This window comes from Arabidopsis lyrata, assembly GCF_000004255.2.
Source record: "Arabidopsis lyrata subsp. lyrata unplaced genomic scaffold ARALYscaffold_8, whole genome shotgun sequence".
Classification (NCBI taxonomy): Eukaryota; Viridiplantae; Streptophyta; class Magnoliopsida; order Brassicales; family Brassicaceae; genus Arabidopsis; species Arabidopsis lyrata.
Window position 1 is genome coordinate 10,803,153 of NW_003302548.1, and position 24,914 is coordinate 10,828,066.

General features: G+C 40.2%; 2 protein-coding genes across 2 annotated transcripts; both read right to left on the reverse strand.

Annotated features, from left to right (window-relative positions):
* Positions 1-9,206: 9,206 nt before the first annotated feature.
* Positions 9,207-13,272, reverse strand: LOC110225752. Its single transcript, XM_021015721.1, has 7 exons — positions 12,993-13,272; positions 12,222-12,914; positions 12,044-12,133; positions 11,533-11,914; positions 9,718-9,773; positions 9,506-9,651; positions 9,207-9,443 (listed from the first exon to the last, which is right to left on the reverse strand). The coding sequence occupies exons 1-7, from the start codon at positions 13,270-13,272 to the stop codon at positions 9,207-9,209; spliced, it is 1,884 nt and encodes a 627-aa protein (XP_020871380.1).
* A 5,422-nt stretch (positions 13,273-18,694) lies between these two features.
* On the reverse strand, positions 18,695-19,112 carry LOC110225672. The gene has a single exon (XM_021015542.1). The coding sequence runs from the start codon at positions 19,054-19,056 to the stop codon at positions 18,871-18,873; it is 186 nt and encodes a 61-aa protein (XP_020871201.1). The 5' UTR covers positions 19,057-19,112; the 3' UTR covers positions 18,695-18,870.
* Between the last annotated feature and the right edge of the window lie 5,802 nt (positions 19,113-24,914).

Genomic DNA, 24,914 nt, shown 5'->3' on the forward strand with positions numbered 1-24,914 from the left:
AGGTTCAACAAAAAAATTATTATTACCTTCAGAAAGTTGGCCGAAGTCTCGGCGTATCTCTCCGCCTCGGCTACATTCTCAGGGGCCGTCAACAAAGGCCACGCACACGAAGCAACAAGGTTGGCCGAAGCCACCTTGTCCTTGTAAATCGGTCGAGAGCTGCCGTGATCGCTCTTCGACCTCTTCCTCCTATCAGTAGAGTGGTCGCCCCGAGGACGTTTTCCCTTAGACTTGGCCTGTCTACCAGCAGCCAAGCCGACCACAACTTCGGTGTGTTCGACCTCGGGAGCTTGAACTCCATTGTCCCCAGCTGGGACATCGTCGACCGCTTCGGGAGGAACCGAAGCGGCCGCTAGATTAACCCCGGATCCTTCGGGGCCCTTAACCATTTCGGGCCTGCCAGACGCCTCGGGAAGATCGGACGCCTCGGGCCTTCTAGACCCCTCGGCCAAAGGTTTGAAGGCCGCCTCGAGAGCTCTTCTCTGCTCGGCCGCTTCCTTCTCGGCAGCCTTTTTCTCCCTTAGCGTCATCTTCGCCTTCTGCATCTTCATGTAGCCGCTTAGTCGGTGATCCGAAGAGGATGACGATGATGAACATGACACGCCTCGGAGTCATCTCAGCGCTTTCTCAACTCTTTTGAGCGTAAAGTGTTTGGTCCAGTTACACTTCCGGGAAGCCAACTCCTCGTGAATCTCTAAAAGATCTTCGGGGATAAGCTCGAGGAATGCCGGGTTACGATCTGAAAACGAAAACAAAACTGGTCAGAACAAATCGATCAAATCACGACAGAAAGAAAAACTCAAACGCTTCGGGTAAACTACCGATTTTGCCCCATTTCGCAACAATTTTATCAAGGTATCCCTCGGGGACGGAGTCCTCGTCAATCGCGACGAAGAAGAAATGATCAGTGTATTTCTCATCCTTGCTCGGGAACCCGCCAATGATCTTTTTATTTTTGCTCGGCGAGATGTAGTATCTTTCCAGAGGACCCGGGCTACGACGGACCTCCAGGAAATTCCTTAAATGCCCGAGGGACAAAACTTTATCCGCCTCGAAACTCCTTACTAAGATCCCAATAAGATGCCGCAGTCCACGAGTTGAGATCTGAGCCAACGCAATCTTGTACGACCACAAATACTCAACGATCAGCCTCGGGAGAGGGAACCACAGGAAACAAAAACTGAAAAACCCCTCGTACAACGTGAAGAACCCCTCGGGAGGATTATCGGCTCGTTCACTCGGGGTCGGAAGCCTCATCGTGACTCCTTCACTGAAACCGAACCGAACTCTCAATTCTCTGAGGGAGTCCTCGGTGGATAGCGTAGAACCAGGGGGTCGGGCCTTTTTACTTTTCTGGCTCGCTTCGTCCTCTGCTGCAGAGCCTTAGCCGCTTGAATCCTGGCCTGAAGCATTCTCGCCTCCGCGTCGGAATCATAGTGAACCGCCTCGGCCTTTACAGGGAGCAAAGACGGCTCGGGCGCTCTTTGCCAACGAGAGCCCCCAGCTTCGTCCTTAGACGGAGGATGCGTTCTCCCCATATTTAAAGCTGCCTCGGGGTCATCAGGGAGATCCTCATCCCGAGCCACATTCGCAACTGTATCTTCCCGAGCCACAAATTGGCTCGGATCTTGGTCCACGGATGACGATTTTGATTCACTATCGCCGTTCCGCTCGGAGCAATCTGAAAAACTAGCCTCGGCTCCTCCCGAGGGACTGCTCCAAACCATCTTCCTTTCATGAACAGGAATTTTTCTGCCTCGGGACGAATCACTTGAATCAGAGAGTGACATCTTCGGCTCGGGTGAATCAAAAAGAATCGGAAAAACAAGATTTGAAATCGGAAAAACCAAATCTAAGATCTGGCACGGCGGAGGAACGACGGAAAATAAAGCAAAGCAGAGGAAATTAAAGAGATCAAGATCAGAGAGAAAAGAAGCGAACCTTAGAAATTTTCCTTGCAGATTGCGAAATGAGAAAATGAAGCAGGCGTCGGATATTTATAGAACGCTTCGGCGCGTCGGGTACACACGAGTTTAATAATATTTCGCATCCGCCCAAGTCTCGGGCGCGTCGGGTGCGCGTGACCAATATTAAGATACTTCGCATCCGCACGGGTCTCGGGAATCAGCAGAGGACTCTTCCACTTCTCGAGGTAGAATCTCAACCGTCATACGTCTAGAAGGAGATGAAGCGTCAAAGGGAAATCTGAATCGACAGTCGTGAAGCGTCAAGGAATACCAATCACCGAAGCACACGGACCATCTTTGAAATATGGAAAACCTTGACGGCATACAAGGATGGGCTCGGAACAAAGTTTAAAACGGCTCGGACTAAACAGTCGTGAAGCTCATTGTTTGCCTCTCAAATCAACGAGCTGGGGGGCTAACTGTTGGGGTCGGATTCCATCCCTTAGCGCCGAGCCGGATTTTGGAAGCCTCAGGGAACTTCTGAAATATACCTCGGGGAAACGTATCAATCACCTCGGTAAAACAAGCCATTCACCTCGGGGCAACAAGACATTCGCCTCGGGACAACATGCCGAACGCCTCGGGGTCCACATGTGAACTCGCAACCCGAGCCAGCTCTTCAACCGCCCAAACCGGTCCACGCCAAGATACCCGAGCCACTTCCTTCTGTGTACCCGAGGCCATCACTTCGGGTTACCCGAACAAGTCGTCTCAGGACCTCGAGCCAACTTCCTGTGCACCCGAGCTGATTGCATAAGTTCTCCAGGGCGAAGTATTCGTCATCACCCGAAGCAAAGACTTAGTAAATTTTATTCTTTAAAGGTATCATTTCCAAGCAAGTTATCATTTTCGAAAAAGAAGGATCATTTCCGATAAACTCGGAAATGATAAGGAAGAATCGCGAAGGATCAACTCAAATCAGGAAATCTTCCGAAAACTCCGAAGAATAAGGAAATTGTCCTAATCCACGATATTCTGGCCGACTTCAAGATAAATGGAAATCTTCCGAGAATATCGCTGGAGAGGCGGTTTATCATCCCTATATAAAGAGATTCAAGGCTCAAACGAAAGGGCAAGCAATATCGCTCTAGAATTTACACTACGCAAAGCTCTCACAGCACAAACATCTTTTTCCTTCTACGATCAAACTCTCGTACGATCAAAGTCATCTTTTTCTTAATAATATCAAGAACACCATCTTTGGTTACAATCGTTTCTGTTGTTCTTTGAGAATTCACGATTATCGTATCCCTAAAATAAAACCCTAGACAAATCTTGATTGTGTTAGTTTCGACATACAGTTCTCATACAGTTCGCATAGAGAAAGGCCGAAGCGAGGAGAATATTTTTCGAGGCTCGCGGCAACGTCAAGACGCGGGAGTTCGGAATCAACAAGAAAGAGTTCGGAAGATCCACGCGAAGCCCAAAGATAGTTCAAATTCAAGCCGTTTCGGTCAAAATGTAACTTACATGATTAATGCGGATCAATGCGATTATGAGCAGTAAATGACCGCATTGATCATGTTTTCTCTATAAAAATAACCTCAAACGCATGTGTTTGGGGGACAGATCTCATTATTCATTACTTCTGAGCAATACATTTTTTACTACGTTCCTACCAAATTTCTTTACTTCATTTCTTGGTTGATTTCTTTTTCGAATTCTCATATTCATTTTACAAGAGTTTTTCTCCACAAAAATACTTAAAGATAATCGAGTGTGAATCCTACATCCACATTTTGGCGCCGCCTGTGGGGAGTTACCACAAAACTCTTTAATCTCAAAATCTTTCTTTCCCAACCAAGAAATTATGGCTGACCAACAAAGTTTGCCAAGAGCTTAATGAAGCCAATGATGGATTTCGCACCACAGAATGGATCAAAGAACTGAAGACGTTTCCAATACAAAATCGAAATTTCATCAGGTGACCAGTTCGGCGCCTGAGATCGATCGAGTAATCGAAGAAACTCGTCGAACTTCCTTTACCTCGAGAATCTCAAACCTTCGGATCAAAGATTCTTGAAAGGTTAAGTTATCAACTTATGACGGTAAAGGAGATCCTAAAAATCACCTCGCTGCTTTTCAGATCGCCGCAGGCAGAATTGATCTAGAACCAGGCGAGGAAGATGCCGGATTTTGCAAACTATTTTCCGAAAATCTTTCCGGACCGGCTCTGTTATGGTTCACCCAGTTAGAACCAGAAACTATCGATAGTTTTAAAGAATTTTCCTCTACATTCCTAAAACAATATTCCATGTTCATGGAAAAGGCAACTTCTGATGCGGATCTTTGGAATTTAACCCAAGGTCAGAATGAACCACTTCGCAAATATATCGCTAAATTCAAAGAAATGATAGCGAAAATTCCTGGGGTATCGCACGCTGCTGCCCTTTCTGCTTTAAGGAACGGACTCTGGCATGAATCTCGATTTCGAGAAGAAATCATCGTCAACCGTCCAAGTACCATCCAAGATGCTTTATTTAGAGCTACTAATTGGATGGAGGCAGAAGAAGAAAAGCTTAGTCTCGCTAAAAAGCATCGACCAGCTAAATTAGTCGTTGCGAATCCAACTAAAAAGTTTGAACCAAAAGATCAAAAACGGTTCGGAGTTAATCCTGCTACTAATGCTGTAGGAAAACCCTCCCCAAGCAGAGGAAGATACAATCCTCCTAATACTTGGGTTAGAGATGAAAGCGCCTATTGCGATATTCACAAAGTAAACGGGCACTCCACTAAAGATTGCAGCGTACTCAAAAAGCACCTCACCGAACTGTGGGCAGCTGGAGAGCAGAATTTGTGGAATCTTACCACAAAGAAAAAGAAGATTCTGAAGCTTCTAATCCTCCTGAAAAGAAACATAAGCCCAATGGGCCCGGAACTCCGAACACTCCTAAGAAAAGGATCGATGTTATAATGGGAGGGTCCAAATTATGCCGAGATTCGATCAGATCGATCAAGAGGCATAAGAAATCAGCAGCAATTCAAACTGCTGTGGGTTTTCAATCAAATGAACAAATACCTTCTATCTCCTTTGACGATTCAGACACTCAAGGATTAGCTGGGCCTCATGATGATGCTCTTGTGATAACTTTAGATGTTGCGAACTTCGAAGTGACAAGGTGTCTAATTGATACTGGAAGCTCGGTAGATCTCATATCGGTTCACCGGCCCCATTAGTAGCTTTCACGAGTGACACATCTATGTCCTTAGGAAACATTAAACTACCAGTGCTTGCAGCAGGGATTCCAAAAATCGTAGAATTTATTGTTTTCGACTGTCCGGCCGCTTACAACATAATTCTCGGAACTCCGTGGATATACCAAATGAAGGCTATACCTTCAACCTATCACCAATGTATGAAATTTCCGACTCCTAGTGGAATTGGAACCATTCGAGGAGATCAGGAAACGTCGCGATCTTGCTACCTCATGGGACCTCGTTTAAAGCTCAAATAGCAATTAATGATAAATGCTAAGCAAGAAAGCACCTCGCGTTACCCAAGTGGTCTCAGTTCGAGTGAAGTTACTACAGAAACTGAAATTGATCCCGAATTTCCAGATCGAAAAGTAAAAATCGGGACTACTTTGGATTCAGAAATCAAAGATCAATTGGTAACCTTCCTAAGAGAAAATAGACATACTTTTGCCTGGTCGGCGAAAGATATGCCTGGAATCGACAAAAATATCATTACCCATGATTTAAACGTCGATCCTAGTTTAAAGCCAATAAAGCAAAAAAGAAGAAAACTGGGTCCTGACAGAGCACAAGTGGTCAATGACGAAGTTGATAAGCTTTTGAAAATTGGTTCGATTAGAGAAGTAAAATACCCGGACTGGTTAGCAAACCCCGTGGTAGTCAAAAAGAAAAATGGAAAGTGGAGAGTATGTGTCGATTTCACTGACATTAACAAAGCGTGTCCAAAAGACAGTTTTCCTCTCCCTCATATCGATCGGCTCGTAGAATCAACAGCCGGAAATGAACTCTTGACATTCATGGATGCATTTTCTGGATATAATCAGATCATGATGAATCCCGAAGATGAAGAGAAAACATCTTTCATAACAGATAGAGGAATCTACTGTTATAAAGTTATGCCATTCGGTCTAAAAAATGCCGGGGCAACATACCAATGTTTAGTTAACAAAATGTTTTCAAAACATTTGGGCAAAACGATGGAAGTTTATATCGATGATATGCTCGTAAAATCTCTTAAGAAATCCGAGCACATCACACATCTTGAGCAATGTTTCAAAATTTTGAATGAATTCGGGATGAAATTTAATCCCGCTAAATGTTCTTTTGGTGTGTCTTCCAGAGAATTCCTAGGCTACATAGTCACAGAAAGAGGAATAGAAGCAAATCCTAATCAGATTAACGCTTTCCTCACGATGCCTTCACCAAAAAACATTAAAGAGGTCCAGCGATTGACGGGCAGAATTGCTGCGTTGAATCGTTTCATATCGAAATCTACCGATAAATGTCTCCCTTTTTATCAGATTTTAAAAAGGAACAAAAAATTTTGGTGGGATGATCAATGCGAAGCAGCTTTCGATCAACTAAAAACTTATTTGACAACATCACCTGTTCTCTCAAAACCTGAGTCAGATGAGAAACTTTATCTTTACATCTCGGTTTCTAATCATTCTGTAAGTGGGGTTTTAGTTCGAGAGGATCGAGGTGATCAGAAGCCGATTTTCTACATAAGTAAATCTCTTACCAGTCCGGAAACGAGATATACCATGATGGAAAAATTAGCTTTAGCAGTAGTCATATTTGCTAGAAAACTAAGACCTTATTTCCAATCTCATCGGATAGAAGTTCTGACTTCCCATCCGCTTCGCTCAATTCTTCACGGACCAAGTCAGTCCGGTAGATTGGCGAAATGGGCTATCGAACTCAGTGAGTACGATATAGAATATAAAAGTCGAACTAGCGCAAAAGCACAAGTTCTGGCTGATTTTCTTACCGAGCTGCCACTTGATGATGGAATCCTTATTGAAACAAACTCTACATGGAAATTACATGTAGATGGCTCTTCTTCTAAACAAGGATCCGGAATCGGTATTAGGCTCGAAACTCTGACAAAGGAAATAATCGAACAGTCGTTTCGATTAATGTTTCCGGCTTCGAACAATGAAGCAGAATACGAAGCTCTCTTAGCAGGACTTCGGCTTGCTCTAGCAATTGGAGCAGAAAAAATAATAGCTTATTGTGATTCCCAGCTAGTTGTAAACCAGTTCGCTGGAGATTACGAAGCTAAGGCTCCTCGAATGGAAGCCTATCTTTCGGCTGTCAAAAAATTAGCCAGAAAATTCAAAAAGTTCGAATTAGTTCGAATACCTCGAGGGGAAAACACTTCGGCAGACGCTTTAGCTACCCTAGCTTCTACCTCGGATCCTGACCTCAAACGAGTTATCCAAGTTGAATGTATTTCTTCGCGAAGTATTTCGGTTGAAGAAACAGAAAACGATAACATTTTGGAGGCCGAGCATATCGAAACTCCAAAATTAAGATCCGGAAATGAAAATAGTTCATTGGTCGTCACCAGATCGCGAGTAAAATCTCAGGATGATGAACTTACTTCACCACTGGAACTTCCTAAAAGAAAGCCGAGAAGAAAGTTAAAGGATCAAGAGGTTCCCGCTGAAGAACCATCTCGAACTGAACAGACACCTCCAGGTGATGAAGAAGTTCAGGAAACAATCGAAGATCCTGATATTCCTTTCGAACCCGAACCAAGGAAGTTTATACTCAAGGGTAATACTTCCGCTAATAATTGGGGGGCTGACTGGAGGGTACCCATCAAAAATTTCATTCTTAATGGAGAACTACCATCGAACAAATGGCAAGCTCGCAAATTAAAAATCATCAGCGCTAAGTATTGTATAATTAAAGAGTCATTGTACAAGCGAGGCGTCAGTGATCCTTATCTTTTATGTATTTTCGGACCTGAGGTTGAGATAGTGACAAGCGAGGTCCACGAAGGGCTTTGTGGTAGTCATTCTTCGGGACGATCAATGGCTTTCAAAATCAAACGGTTAGGATATTTCTGGCCAACTATGATTTCTGACTGCATCGATTACGCCAAACGGTGTAAAAAGTGTAAGATGCACGCTCCTCTTATTCACCAGCCATCTGAAATTTTATTATCCATATCCGCTCCATACCCTTTCATGAGATGGTCAATGGATATAGTTGGTCCGATGCATCGCTCAACGCGAGGTGTCCAATACTTATTAGTTCTAACGGACTATTTTTCCAAATGGATCGAGGCAGAAGCCTACGTAAATATACAAGATTCTGTGGTAAAAACATTCTTGTGGAAACACATTATTTGTCGCCATGGAGTTCTTACGAAATAGTAACGGACAACGGTCCTCAATTCATTTCAAATGAATTTGAAGATTTTTATTCCGCTTGGGGAATAAAACTTAGCTATTCAACGCCAAGGTATCCTCAAGGAAATGGGCAAGCGGAAGCTTCCAATAAAACCATTCTCAGCAATCTGAAAAAGCGTTTGAATGCTCGGAAAGGTGGTTGGTATGACGAGCTGCAACCTGTGTTGTGGCCATATCGAACAACCCCGAGACGAGCAACGGGAGAAACTCCTTTCTCATTAGTATATGGGATGGAAGCTGTAGTCCCAGCCGAGCTGAATGTTCATGGTTTAAGCCGGAGCGAAGCTCCTCTTAACGAAGAACTAAATTCTAAATTATTAAAAGACGTTCTTGATACAATCGATGAAAGGCGAGATCAATCCCTTATTCGACTTCAAAACTATCAGCAATTGACCGCTCGGTACTAAAACTCAAAGTTAAAAAACAGACCTTTAAATGTAGGAGACTTTGTTTTAAGGCGGGTGTTCGATAACACAAAAGAAGAAGGAGCTGGAAAACTCGGTATTAACTGGGAAAGCCCTTATCAAATTACAGAAAAAAAATCCGAAATGGTGTTTACCGTTTACAAGACCTTGACGGAAATCCCGTTCAAAGGCCTTGGAACATCATCACTTGAAAAAGTTCTATTGCCAAAGCAAACACAATTGAACTACGATTTGGCTTGATCCTATTTTGGGTACGTAGGCAGCTCGCTAAACACGAGTCCAGCTATAACATAAAAATAAAAATATTATTCTAGTCATGGAGTCTTGTTTTTATAAATTCAATATTCGATCATGAATATAAAAATACATTGCGATCAATGTATAAATAAATAATTCTAGATAAGCTAGAACCAGATCTAGAAGGGTCTTGAGTTACGGAATAACTTTGCTCCTTGACCTGCAAGGTCAACGATGCTCATAATACAACCTGGCATGTTTCCGTACTCCTGAAGTCCTAGTTCGTCCCAATCGGAAGGATGGGCTTCGAGGCGATGAAGCTCGCGAGCAATATCGATGCGACGCTTCTCTAGTTCCATTATCCTTTGCCTAATCTCTTTTTTCTCATTTTCGAGCTCGTCGTGCCGCACGATAAGCTGAAGAAAAACGCTTCGTTTAGCAATAACAAAAAGAGTTAAATTACTAGGTTTAACAATACCTTGTTAATAAACTTTGTAGCTTTGACATGATCTTGAGCTGATAATCTCTCAATTAACACATTTGGAACCTGAATGCTGGTTCCCCACCCTAATGGGCGTAACTCTTCTGGTTCACCGTTGGCTTCCGTTTTTACAAGATCGATGTCTTACGTTTCCGGAAGATCATCACTTATCACTTTAAACTAGTCAGAAGGTTTCTCTGAGAAATTACATTCCTCAAACATTTTTGTAGAATTGTTGTTGATCAAATTCAATAACGATCTACATCTGTTTTATATTCGAAATATACTCAATCACAATTAAGAGGGTTAATTGATGATTTCCCAAATCTAAAATTACTACTTTCGTGGAAAATGTAATCGAGTTAATCACTAATTATAGTCCCAAGATAAACGCATTAAATAAGATTTGAGTAAATCGGCAAATTTAAAGCAAAAGGGGAATGTAATTAATATTGCTGGGCCATCAGCCCAATAGTATGTTGCATAGTACTAAAATATATATATATATATATATAAATCAAGGGACTTGTTCGATCAGAAATCTTTGCCCGATAACGATTCCAGCGAGGTGGACGATCCAGAACAGCTTTCTGAAGAGAGTCCCTCGTCGGAAGATAAATCGAGGGGACCAGAAGGATGATCAATAGTTTTCTCCTCTGGTCCTTCATTTTCTTCAGTTCTTAACATCGGAAATCTTCGCAATTCTGAAGAACATGAAGCAAAAGAGGATCCGTCGCCGGTTGCCAAGGATAGATGAAAAAACTTATCCAGCATACGAAGGAATCCTCGGAGTCAAGTAGGAATAATGGCCACGATGTCTAAACCGTTCCTCTCCCATTCATACGGTTCAGATTCTAGGCGAAGGATCTCTCTTTCTATCCTCTTTATGCACTCATCAAGAGCACGGCGCCTTCTTCCGATTCTTTTTCTCTTATCACATAAAGCTTTATGTCTCCCAACAACCTGTTTGAACAAACATTTTGTTAACTGGTCGAAAAAGAGTTTATAGTCTCCCGAAAAGACCAGAGATTAGAAAGGGAACCTTTTCCAAGAAGTCATAACATTGGACCCTTTCTTTCCCCGTTCGGAATTGGAAAAACTTGGGGTGAATAACTCCTTTGGGAGAAAATCCGTCTTCGGATTCAAACAATGGATCCCCGCCTGAAGTTGTTACTCTTGAGCTAGATCTGAAAGCGGCATAGTCTTGTTTCTCTTACAATAAACTGCGAGTCTTTCAGAATTCTTTTAAAGAAAAGTGTTCGGACTCTTTAAAGAAATAATATATAATGGACCAGCTTAAGCAGATTTCGGGTCCAATTAAAACATGGCCCTACACTTTCGGAGCCATTTTTTAGGCCGTGATCGAAACCATTGCCTGGTCATTCTTATGACAAAATTCTCATGAATTATAAAAACCTTATCCCTCGATAAAAAGTCTAAGCCGAGCTCTATCCTCGCACCCGAGAGACCGAGGAAAAATACTTGTTAAGATTTTTTCTTTAAAAAAAGCAAGTGAGCCTGATCAGCTCATCTCTCACAATTCATAAAACCTCTTTGGTGGGCTAGGACTTGCAAACCTAGAATCGCATCCAAACGTTTTACTTTTAAACAAAATATATATATACATAATGGTGTTCAGTCACACTAATCAAAAACAAAACATTTCTGTCAAACGGATTAGTCCTCATGGATAAAACAAAACAATTCTTTAAGAGCGTTCCTCTGCCTCAGGAGAACCCTCGTGTGGCCGAGAACCTTCGCCTACCTCGAATTGAGAGGGGGAGTCTCCAAATACCAAAGAAAATTGTTTCAGATCGAGAGTAGGACGGGAAGCCGAGGATAGCTCGGATTCAACCACAGCGAGTTCGGCAGCAACTGCGCTCCTCTTGCTCTAGAACGAAACTCTTCCAGTCTCTAGTTCCTTAATCAGGTCTAGATTGCTCTTCAGTTTGGCTCGATCGGTTAGAAGTTTATTCCAGACCTCTTCGTCCTTGTTGAACTTCGTAACAGATTGGATAAGTTACCTACCGAATCCCCTCATCTCTTCTCGAGCGTTATGTTCGGCTTCAGCGATATCGCGAGCCCTGTTCCTAGTTAAAAGCTCGATCTCCTGATTCGCTTCTTCAAACAAAGCCGTAGTCTCTTCTAGCTCAGCCTCCAAGAGAAGAGCATTAGACCTCGCAGAATCTCTTTCAGCGTTCGCCATTCTGATGCGTTGCTCGTTAGCTGCTAGAGTTTTCTTCATGTTTTCAAAAGATGACTCGAGTGCTTTTGCTCGCTCAAGTCGCTCAGACTGGTTGACTAATCTAAGTTCATCAACCTCCTTCTTAGCCTTTGCGGTCTCTCTCTTCGCTTGGTGAAGAAGGTTCTCATAATGGAAGATCATTCCATTAGTCTCCATAAACGCTTTCAAAAAAAAAAAAAAAAAAACGTGTCATTAAGACAAAAAGTTTTTTACCTAAGAAAGAGGTGTTGTCATAATCTAAAAGATCCGAACCTGGGATAGGTAGCAGGCTCGATTGGCGAACATCTGACGGATTTCCGGCCTCCAAACCGAAAAAGGAGGAAGGGACGCCCCTTCCCTGGTTTGGAAACTTCGGAAGATGTCTCCAATCTCTTCTCCGCCTACAAAGCAGAAGAGAATAGCAGATTAATAAATAGATGCAATCTGTAACAAGTTTTGCTAATGCTCGCTTTCTAAGTAAAAACTTACCTGAAATCGAAGCGGGTAAAGGATTTTGAGTCCTAACACTCAGTCCTTGAGATAGGGGAGCCTCCGGTCTCGGCTCATCGGTTTTCTCTAGAATTACTCTGTCTCCCGGAAGAGGGAGCTCAGAGTCTAAAGATTCTGAAGAGGGAAAAACAGAATGCGGAGGGCTAGGGACTCGTGGCAGAGAACTTAATCTCACGGTTTTGAGTCTCTCGTTTGATAGAGTATCAGAATCTGGAGCCTTCCTCTTTGTACCAGGAGAAGAAGTTACTCCTCCTTCTTGCTCTTGTTCGGAAGGGCAAATTGTGGTGGCGACTGGAGGGTCGTTAAGAATCTCGGCTCCATGAATATCCACCGCGATTGACAGGGCCGCTTCTAATGAATCATCATCAACCAAGAGGGTTTTCCTGTGGAAGTTACCAACCCTGGAGATTGCGGCTATCCGCTTCTTTCTCCCGATTTCGGATAACTGATCCTTAAGAGCCTTGATTTCGGCTTGCATTTTTCTTTTATCTCGAGCATTCAGGCTCGAGATTTCTTTCTCTTCGGGAGGAGGATCGAGGGGGTGAGTTTGACCGTCTTTGATGGCGAGCCCCGCTTTATGAAGGGTGAAGGAATTCCAATTTGTTTCACCCTCAGAAACGATTCGAAAGAAAGACAAGAAGTCAACAGTTGGGCGGGGGATCGTCTGGTTCCCTGGAACAGAGTGTTGAGTTAAGAATTCTATTTCTTTTACACAATATAGTGGAAAGTAATAAAGGTTGTTTTTCTAACCAAGTTTAGCCGACCAATTGGCGAGAAGAAGACCGGAAAGACCTTGAACGGAATGGGGATTGACTCGGAAAAAGAACCAGTATTTCCTCCAAGGCCCATCATTCGAGGGCATTCCGTCAATCAGGTTACGGTCAAGAATAGGTTTCATAGAAAAAATACCCGCTGCTGCGGATTCACGGGCTCGAAATAGCCCTAAGAGTTCGCTAGTAGTGAGGGAAAAGCCTGCTTCTACCGAAACAGTCAGGGTGCTCAGAACGTATCGAAGAAAGTTGGGAGCCATTTGGGGAAAGGCAATCCCTAGGTGGAGGAGGTACAAAAGAAGAACTTCCAGTACGGGAAAAAACAGACCGCAACCTTTGAAATAGACTTCGTACGCACAACAGTAACCCTCTCGCACCACTTCCAGAGACTCGTTGGGTCTAGGAAGAGAGAATTCAATTTCCTGAGGGATGTTACAAAGGCGGCGAAGAGCGCCAAGGGAAGCAGGGGTCGACTGAGACCAAATTTGTCTCCCCTTTGGGTGAAGACTTCGTCCCCTATGGGAACAGGGATTCCTTGACTGTCATCTTCGTTGTTCGAAACATAGACGGCTGGGGAAGACATTTTTTAAGAGATTTCTCTTTTTCTAGTTTGGTAAAAGCTTTTAGGGGTAAATGTACGCTGCTGTAAAAGCCGTCGTTCCATTTAACCTTATTTAGCGGAAAACCGCCTCGAGAATATTGGGAAGTGGGACGGTTTTCCCCGCAGTATTAATATAAAATTAGAAAATTAATGATGACGGTTGTCAGGGATATCAAATCATTTGATTATCCGAGATCGGCGTAATAGCATAAAACATGGAATAATTCCGGAATGTGAAAGATCTCGAGTCATTAATTACTGTTTACTTAAGTTTTCCAAGCCGACCACTCAGCTCGCAAGACTTGGGGGGCTGAATGTTGGGGTCGGATCCCACACATTTTCGGTAGGATCCACTTGGATCTGTCCACGTCATTATTACTTAATAATCCTATTGGAATTTAAGATATTTTATTATGAGAATCAAGCTTAACCAATCGGGAGTTCGATTCAGTTTATTAAAAGAGTTCGATCTTTACCAGTACGGAGTTCGCTCTTATTCAACATACAGTTCGCATAGAGAAAGGCCAAAGCGAGGAGAATATTGTTCGAGGCTCGCGGTAACGTCAAGACGCGGGAGTTCGAAATCAACAAGAAAGAGTTCGGAAGATCCACGCGAAGCCCAAAGATAGTTCAAATTCAAGCCGTTTCGGTCAAAATGTAACTTACATGATTAATGCGGATCAATGCGATTATGAGCAGTAAATGACCGCATTGATCATGTTTTCTCTATAAAAATAACCTCAAACGCATGTGTTTGGGGGACAGATCTCATTATTCATCACTTCTGAGCAATACAATATATTTCTCTCTTTACTACTTTCGCAAGGCATTTTTTACTACGTTCCTACCAAATTTTTTTACTTCATTTCTTGGTTGATTTCCTTTCCGAATTCTCATATTCATTTCCTGATTTTACAAGAGTTTTTCTCCACAAAAATACTTAAAGATAATCGAGTGTGAATCCTACATCCACAATCCTTGCTAACCCAAGTAGCTGCTTCCACCATAGGAGCAGTTTCCCTAGCCCTTAACCAAACCTTTCTTTTAAGCCCTGTAATATCTCGTGTATGATTGTGAGGCCTGTTTCAGGATTGAGTTTGGTAGAAAGTGTTAGGTTTGAACTGACAAGAGTAGTGTCTCATGTAGTTCTAGTCCATGTTTTCTAGACTTGATAGGACTAGGTGGGAGTCTATTTTTGGGTGGGGTCAAGTATATGAGTAAACGAAGAAAAAGGTTGATGTTTTTAGGAGAAGGAAGTTGAGAAACAAGTTAGTCTAGTAATGGATTTTGGGGAAATAAAAGTCGAATAGATAGGCTCTGTAATAAAAGAAAACAAAAGTCTAGAGAAGTCTTTATCATAAGAAGATAACAAGAGCCATAGTTGTCAAAGAAAACCAAAATCCACTAGATCCATCAAAGTAAAAGAAAACCTCTCCTTAGAACAGAGTCATAGAAAAATAAAGAGTGATTTGATCTAAGATAAGAATGAGAAAAAAATGCCTTGAGTGCAAAGGGTAGAACTAAGATCATCTTCTGGGCTTGAGGGTAGTACCATCTGCTGGTGTATACACGGTTTATGTTATTGGGTAGATGAGATACTATTCTTGTATGCATAGGTTGGATCTTACCTTTAGCATTCTCCTAAAGCTCAGTCCATTTCTTTTGAGAGTCCCCTGTTACTACCTTAAAGGGACTATCTTTGTCTCCTAACCTTAACCTTAGCCAAATGAGTTCATTGATGGTGCATTGCTTGATTCACGTCCCAAAACTAATGAATGTTAAAGGGATAGGTCGATTTGAAAGCATGTGTAGGTCGAGTATAAGAGTCGGATTGAATTATAAGAAGGCATGGCTAACGTTTTTGAGTAGAGTTCGATCATATCGCATCCTAGAACTACCAACTTGGACACTGATTTTATCTGTTTTATCTGATGCTTTGGTTCTGAATCCCCACCTTCAAACCTCTACTTCATCTTGTGTTTACTTGTTTGCTTGAGGGCAAGCAAAGACTAAGTTTGGGGGAGTTGATATGTCTATAATTTGCATGTTTTACACATACACTTATCACCATTTTGAGTCTAGTTTCATTCATCTTTCATAGCATTCATCATCATTTTGTACTTTTTGCATGTTTAGGTGTGTCTAGCATTAGTCTTGCATGCATTTTGCATTCTGAAGTTGTTTCAGGTACTTTGGAGCTATTGGTGTTCAGAAAGAGGAAAAACGAAGCTGAAAGTCACATTTTGACCAATATACTCGATCACTAGTAGCTGAGGGGGAAGCAGTCAGCTCAGCAGGCCATCCAGACTGTTATACTCGATCACAGAGGAAGAGGAGCAGTCCATCCAGACTGTTATACTCGATCACAGAGGAAGAGGAGCAGTCCATCCTGACAGTCTACCAACCTACTCGATCGCAGGGTTGAAGAAGCAGTCCAGATCATGCCATCAACCAATCTACTCGATCACCACCTCAACCCTCTGATCAATCCGCACTCAACCAGACAACCTGAGCATAGGAAAGAGAAGAGGAGAGAAGGAACCACTTGATCGCGGCTTCGATTCACGCTCGACCATGAAGCCCACTTTGAGCTGATATACTCGATCTCCACGTTGTCCATGGGCGTGTAAAGCGGACTCAAAGCCCAATTACTTATCTTTGTCACTTTTGTTATAAATAAATCTCTAAGGGTTTCCCTAGAGACACACTTAGACTTAGAAAGAGACCTAGCAACCTAGTACGTTTTTCTGAATTCAGTATTGTTTAGAGTAGCCGCTTTTGCTTCTGAAATTTTGTATTTTCGATTCTTCTAAGTTATTGAAATTTTGCTTTCATTCCCTTGTTCATTTCTGTTTCATTTCCTTTAATCTTTGAAGTTATGCAATCATCAATCGTTTATATGTCTTTGAGCAAGTTGTCTGAGTAGTGACTAGGATTTCTGAGGATGGGATAGAGTAGTTGTGAGACCCTTAGTCGATTATGATGGTTAAGTGTAGTTTTATTGAATCCCTTCTGGATTAGTTGTGTTTACTGCTTATTCCTTTCTGATCAACTGGAATTCGATCAAAAGCATTCCCGCACCCAGAAGGTGTTTGATGGAATGCTTGATCCACTAATTCCAGTGATAATAGTCTCTATCCCAAGGGATTGGCCGTTTAGAGCGGTTATTGACTTTAACAGTCAGTTCTTATTGCCTGCATAGTTAGATTCCGTTAATGGGAATTAGTCTGGGCTAGCTTTGCTTGAGGGTTTCTATTACGGGAGTAAATTGATCTGTTGTTGAACCTGTTGTCTAGGGATAGCTTCATTGAGAATTGTTAACCATCGAAATTGATTATGGAGTCCACACTATTCGATTACCCCATCCTTAGGAGTTTCTCATCTAATTGATTTATCTGTTTACTTACTTGCTGCATTCACCTTCTCTGTTACTTGCTATTGAGTTTTGATAATTGTCTGTTTTTGGACCCTTATACTTGATCACATCCTCCTTCTGGCAGCGAGTCTTGTGATCGAGTATATTAGTCATTTTTGTGTCTTTTTACTACTTTCTGCATCAATCACTAGGACTGTTAGAAAAACAACCAAATTCTGCTTGGCTTGACTTAATAATTTCTAATCATATCTCATTTGTTTGCATCACACCTGATTGGATTGATAACCTTAAATACTACAATGACATGATAGTGTTTTAAGGGATTGAGAAATAGAGTAAAAAACCTACTATCAATGGTGATATTAATTAATTAATAAAAAAAGGGGTTGGGTTGTTTCATTTTCAGTGAAACATCATGAGAGAACTCTACAGTTAACCGTGCTTGTACTGGACCAATTTAAGGATGAATGACTTTCCGGGAAGTGATTGTCGGAACCGTGTGAGTGAGGACAAAACACGAGAAAAGATCATGTGGTGATTTGTAGGTTCGGTAAACAAGTCTTTAAAGCCTCTCAGACATAATGGATCGGCCACCGAGACACAGGTGGGCCCATGTGCTGAAAGAGAACATAGGGCCCATTAAGGGTGGCTGTCGGAACATTACATGAGGTATGAAAAAACTTATTTTGTTGAGGGTGGCGATCAGGACATTACAGAGAGTATGAAAAAACTTATTTCCAATTCCCATTTTTCTTTTTTCCACATTAGTCCAAAATCATTTCACCCCCTCTAAAAAATACCCTAGCCACAAACGGTTCTCTTAAATTTCTAAGGGGCTAGAATATCAAAGTTTCTATGCGGAAGCGAATAAAATATGTAAAAACGATAAATGGGACGACACAACGATCTAACGAAGTCTCAGCCGGTTCTCTCTAACCGGCCACTAATTCTCGGCTGCAAATACAGTTGATTAGATTTCTTTAGTAGAACGAATACAAGCTAGAATTTAGCTTTTACACAAGTCTAAATTCTACAAGATCTTGATCTAAGGAGCAGAAGAGTAAAGCAAACTCCCCGTTAATCACGTCCGTCTTCTCTTGCGAAAGTCTTCGATCCATGCTCCTCACACCGGCAACAATCTCTTTCCAAGGAAACCTCTCCCAACGCAGCGACTACACAAAAGATTTAAGCACAACCTCTTTGTTTTAAGATCTGTTTTTAACAAGATAATTTTCTATCTTTGCTCTCTGTCTCGTCACCTCTTTTAGTCTCTGACATTCTCCTTTTATATTCAAAAGACACCAACGGCTCCTCTAAAACAGAGCAAAAACAATCAAATAATTTCATAAATCCTTAATATTATACCCATTGAACAACGCAAAAATATATTCTTTTCAAAAAGGAATACACAATAAAAAAAAATAAAAAAAAAAATAAAAAATACACAATAATATTTGACCCATAATATCATAATCGAATAATCAAGCACATGCCTTGATAAAAAATAATCAACAAAATATTTTCCACGAAGAAAATAAGAATCGTAGATTCTTCAATAGGTTCAACCTCATCACATACGACAATGAAATGTGGCTCTTCGAGGCATTCACCATGAACGAGAATTCTTCTAAACATACGTAACAGTCTAATTTAAATAGCACCCTTCTCCCGTTAAAATGGCCAGTTGTTTTTTTTTTTTTTTTTTTTTTTTGCTAAGAATGTAAATATTTCATTAAAATGAAAACAGTTTAGGTTTACAATCTAAGATTTTAAACCTATACAAATGGTCTCATGGCAAAAAAAATAAAAACATGGAAGCATAAATTGTAGTTTGACAATTTTCGGTCCATCCACTCGACCAAAGCGTTGAAGCCGAAGGAGTTAGACGAAGCGATGACGATTTTGAAAGTTCTTTCCAAATAAGATGCCGAAAGAAGGGTGACTACAACATGAAAACGCATAAATGTGCAAGACTCTTAGCACTAGAAGCCTTTCACTGGAGGTTCGAAGATGGACCGTCAACGGCAGAAACTCAAAGTCCTCGATCACATACTCCCTCCGCGTCATGTGAGAGCGACTCGTCGATCAAATCCATGAGCTATCCCAAAATGAAACCTCACAAACCAAACCAAACTATCCCAAAATGGCCAGTTGTTGGCCAAAAATAAGTATCGTGGACGTTTTTTTCGGCTCATGACTTCAACGAGATCCATATTGCGCAAAACTGGTCGTCAGAAGATTTTTTGGAACAAGGTAAAAATATGAAATTTGATCGACAAAATAACAAAAATAAGAATGAGACTGATGAAAACTTTAATTTGGGCTATGAAGAATATCCTTTCAAGAAAGATTGATGGTCAGGCGTAACAGACTGTTCAGAGTTAGTCTCGATGGTTCAGTCACCTGATGAATGGCCGACTTTCTCCAACCTGCTAGACGAATTTGGTTTGCTCCGTGTCACTTTTCCCTCTTTCTCGCTTTCTCTTATTTCACGTTCATGTAATGTTAAAGCGGACTGCTTAGCCCGTTCTTCTAGATTTTTATTTTCTGAAACTACCTTTGTAAACATTTCTCCTCCTAATTGGGTAACCAACCAAAGAGTTTTTTAATTATTGTGTGGTTGACAAAAAAAAAAATAGAATGAGACTGATAGTTGTACAGTTTTATATCACTAATAATGAGCTTAAAATAGATCCATATGTTTTCATGACAACAATTAGATTGATAAAAGAAAAGAAAAGAAAAACAGTTAGATTGACTAAGAATTGGTTTGTCTCTAAAAATGCAGCATCTCGTAACATATTATATTTAATTTAAAATAATTATACCAAAATTTAAGTGAAGTATTATCATTAATTATTTATTTTAAAGACAAAAATGTTTTCTTTCTACCATTTTAATTTTAATTTTTACATTTTTTTCTATATTAAGAAACTAGATTATTTCACTTATTCACTTGTTGGTTTATATAAAAATATTTTTATCATAATAAATGACTTTTTCACTTTCTATTATATTCTAAGAAAAGCTAATTTAGAATACTTTCCGATATTCAAAACTTTTCTGGATATCCATTGTATTTTGAGAAAAGTGGTTTGCGGATATTGTTGTTGTTTTATAAAATATCCGACCTATACACTATCTGATGTGTGCGGATGCGTGTATCAGGTTTTAAAATCCTTAAGAGCACAACAAATAAGCTGCAAGTGCACAGCGAATCAGTTGTAGTACTTAGGGTATCGAATCCACAGGGAGAGAAGTAGTTCGGACAAATCTATTAAGACAAGTAAAGCTGGGACAAAACAAAAAAGAGGGGTTGATTTTGGTGTCACGATTTGCAAGTAAAAGTAAATAAGAGAACAAGTAAATAAACGCAAGAAAATAAACGCAAGAAAACTATGGGAGACAAACGTTGGGCATCAAGGGTATCGCAGGGGGTTCAATGATCGCTATCTAAGAAATACTAGAATTAGGTTTGTTTACTTCCAAGTCTCGGACATACGAAACACTAAGATTCGGCTAACCCTATGTTATAGAATCAGTCGGCTAAAATCCTTATACTCCGTTACTCACCTAACGCAAGCAACGACGCATATATCAAAGCAATAAGATCAAGTTCGATTCTAGTCCATAAAGACCTATAACTAAGTGGTGTGTGCTTGTTATAACACGATACACATTCCTAAGCTAGGTCTAGCGTATTAAACAACCTTGTGAGCAATTTAAACACTTGGGATCACGAGTTAGGACATGAATCTAACTACATGCATTAAGAAACAACTTACTTAGAAAGAAAAAAGTGTAAACGATCAAACAAAACCCTAAGTATCGCTACTTAAACGATCGACATATTCCCCCCCCCCCTTTGATTAACCCTTTAAACCAAACTAGAAAACTACTCTAGCATGGTAAAAGAGATCATCAAAGTAAGGTTTGATAAACTCATAAGAAAAAGAAGAATAAGAACTGAATAGGGTTTAGAGATTATTTCTTTGAATGTAGAATACAAGAGGTAAGACTTCACCGTAATAGATCTTAGAGAAAACAAGAGAAAAGAGAGAGAGATTTGGTGGAACTTCAAAAATTCAAGGTCGATGGCTGCAGGGGCAGGGACGAGCTTGACGGAGACTTGAGAGGCACTTCGAAGACACCCTAGGTTTAGGGCTTTCAACACGTATTTATAGGTTTCGGGAACCAAGGATTAGGTCTAGGGGTAAAAGCGTCTTTTCCCGTAAATTAGGTTAAGTGCAACTCGCGTCTCTGGACAGGGTAGAGGCATTAGTGACCGGGGTGGAGAGTAGGAGACAGCCTGGGCTTGGTCCTTGTGACCGGTGCGGTCTAGAAGCTCTGGAACGGTTGCATAGCTTATGGCCGGTCTGGACATGTCTTCACTCTTCTAGTCATAACATCTGAACGGCTCAATGAAAAGCTCTGATTCCACTTCGAGGCGAATCTTGACTCTTCTAGATTTCCATAGCCACCGAGATCTCTTGATTTAGTAACCGGAAAGACCTTGAACAGATGCCATACTTCTGACGTACAGAGACTGTCTTGAAACGGGTTTTGATCGCCTTTTGGTCTTTAAAGCTCAAAAACTCTTAAAACCTTCTTGGCTCCATAAATAATTGAATAACTCCCTCTTAGCTCTGAAATCACTCCAAATGCTCCCTAAAACATAAGAAAACAATAGCAAATATGGGCGAAAATCCCATGTTATCACTATCCTACTACGTAATCTTATCATCTTTTTTTCTCTTTCGTGATCTAATCGCCGCATCCTTCGTCTCTTCGTATTTGGTTGGATTTTGACCACCGCGTGGTGGCTTACTTAGTGCCATCGCCGGTCATGTTTCTCTTCTTCTCTTACTTTTTGTTTCTGGTCTTTGTTTTCTTTGGCGGTGTTTGCACGGTGGCTTTGGCAAGATGGTTTGGCCGCCTTCGATTCTCAGATCTGGTTGAAAGTGGCCTTTTGTCACCGGAAACTTTGGTCTTTGGTTTGCTCTGTGTGCGTTGGTGTGACTCATGGCAGTGTTGGTCTTGGTCAAGTTGCAAGGACGAATCCTTTTCAGATCTGCCTCTTCGCTCATGACTGAAGCTTTGCGGTGGATCTCCTGATCATGGTTTGTTTTGGTTTGAGGAGGGTGACACCTGATTTAATCGATCTACGGGTCTCCATTCTTTAGTTTCAAACCTTGTGTATGTGTACTGAATCGATTTGTCTCTATGCCGTTTTGTGAATTACCGTTTCTGTTGGTTACATGTTTAGGCGAATTTGTGTTGGTGCTCTTCAATTCTCTTTTGGGTCTTTGTGCCTTCAACGTTGGTTGTTTTGGTGCTGTTCTGGAATTGGCTATGTATTCAGTCTTTTGTGGTCGAGTTTCTTGATCTCTTGCCTATTCTCTGCCCTACTGAGTATGCTTATTTTTCGATCCAGTTCGCATTCTTATCGTCTCCAGTTTTCGGTTTGATTCGGATTGTTTGGGCTCGGTCCTTGTCTCTACGGTCAAGACCTGATCGAGGTCTCTCTATTGCATTGGTATCTTTCTAGGCGAAATCTCTTCGTGGTTATTAAGCTTGCCTCGAATTCGCTGTTTCCAGGAGTTGTGTTTGGGTTCTTGTTCTCTACTTGCTGGTAAAGATGCTTTAGTTCTCTTTAATTTGTGAGGTAGTCTTCATTGTTATAGGAGGAGCCGCTGTCCGGTGTCGTGGATTTTCTCGTCTCCATCGGTTAGCAACTACTTCAAGCTTTTCTCTTTGTTGGTTTGTTGGTAGGCAAGGTGTGATGTGCTAGATTCTGAGTTAGAGTTGTATTTCATGTTCTTTGTGCTTCGTTGCCTTCTTTGTTTTGGCATTGTTTGTTCATTAGTAGTGTTGATGTTTGAATCCCATGTTTTTGGGCTTAGTTTCCGAGGATATCATGTTATCCGTCGGCTTAGTTTCCGGGGATGTATTGTTTCCACCGGTTTAGTTTTCGGGATTATGTTTTTAATCGCCGACTTTGTAACTTGGTTCTTCTTTTATAAAAATTCTACCAGACAAAAAAAAAAAAAAAAAACACTATCCTACTACAGTGTGTCGTGAAAGGTTAATTATTTTTTTTTTACATATATGTATTTTTGTTTTCTAGATTTGGAATAAGATAATCAACTCTATTTCTCGTTTGGTAGTTCTTAGTTTAAACTAATTAAGATTAAAACTTCTAATATATGTACATTAGTACATATACAAATCGATAATGTATGTTTTTGTTCGTAAATAGAATGTTGAAACTTTTAACAGATTTTTTAAGCAGAAATATTACATAGAATGAATGATTAGGATGAGATAGTGGAGACCTTTAAATTCTTAACCGACAAAATTTTGCAAATCTAATATTTAAAGGAATAATGCTTTCCTAATAAAAATGATTATAATTACTTGTCAAATTAGTCGGCAACCATCGGGTATGTATTACTGATTTACTTTACCATAACGAGTAGGTGGGTAACACAAAGGTAACTGTGAATTCTTAGGACATACATATGTAAACCAAGCCTTTATATCCGTTTAGTTCCCGTAATTATAGGAAACTAAACTTTCTGGTTTTTATATTAAAATAGAACTCAACAAATCTCTTTAACACAGTTCTAAGAACGATAGTGCCTCCGAATCTTCATAGATTTCATAATCTATAGACAGTTAAGAATATGAAAGGATAGACATCAAAATAATGAAACTCTAAACACCAAAGGAAAAGACATGAAACCAAAAAAGAAGTTAGATGCTATACACGGCAAGAAGTTGAGTTAACTTCATCGCTGGTTGTGGAACCTTTTACTCGTGTCACCAAAACTCATGCAACAATAACGTTTTTCCTCTAAATGATTTGACCATTTGGTCATGGAAATTCGGATTCGGATTTGGTTCAGATATTTTGGAATACTAAAAATTCATCCAATATGTTTATATTGCATGTAGATTTTTTAGTTGAATTGCTAACTTTAGGCATTTTAAACAGATTTTGTCCAAAATAAAAAAAGAAAAAAAAAGAAGGCATTTTAAACATATGTTATCTTCTAAGTTTCTGATAGGATATTTACTTACGTTTTAGTATAATCATTCAAAAAATTATTTCTTCAATATATTCTAAAACTGTTTTATAATGTGTAATATGATTAATTATTTTTGTTGTATACAATCTAATATATTTTTCGAAGGTATTTGATTTGTTTCTATTCATCATTGAATGATATATGTAATATATAAGCAATTTGTAGCTAGACGTTTATAGAAGTACATATCCCTAAAAAATATTTCTTTGGGAAACCACTTATGTACTTCTAAATGCTAGCTTCCGTAAACCTGCTTCTGATATTTCTTTAATATTTTGTTTACAAAAGGGTTTGCTTACCCGATTCTGAATTTATGTAACATATAGTTTGCTAATTTACGAACACTGATTGTGGTGAATGATTAAAATTAGGGAATTTATACAAAGTAACCATGGATTCAAAAAGAATATACAAAACTAACCATGAGCTACAGTAACCTGTCGGTAACATATCGGAATGTCTGTGTAATTACGTATATGTCTTTTGTAACACGCTTTTTTCCAAATTACATGTGATAGCATAATTGTATCTCTTTTTATCATGTATTTTTTTGTATTACATGTTATTTATAAACAACACATGATATTTTTTGGAAAAACATTCTATTCAGTATAATATCTCTCTTTATCATGTTATTTTGTAATAATACACATGTTTTATTAAGATCACGTGTGATTTCTTTTTAAGAAAGATGATTATTTTTTAGTAATACACGATTTTTATTAAGATTATATGTGATTTCTTTTTAAAAAGATTCTATTCAGATTAAATTTCTAGAACAATATTTTTTCTTTAAAAAACACTACGTAACAATGTTTTTTCTTAAAAATTCAC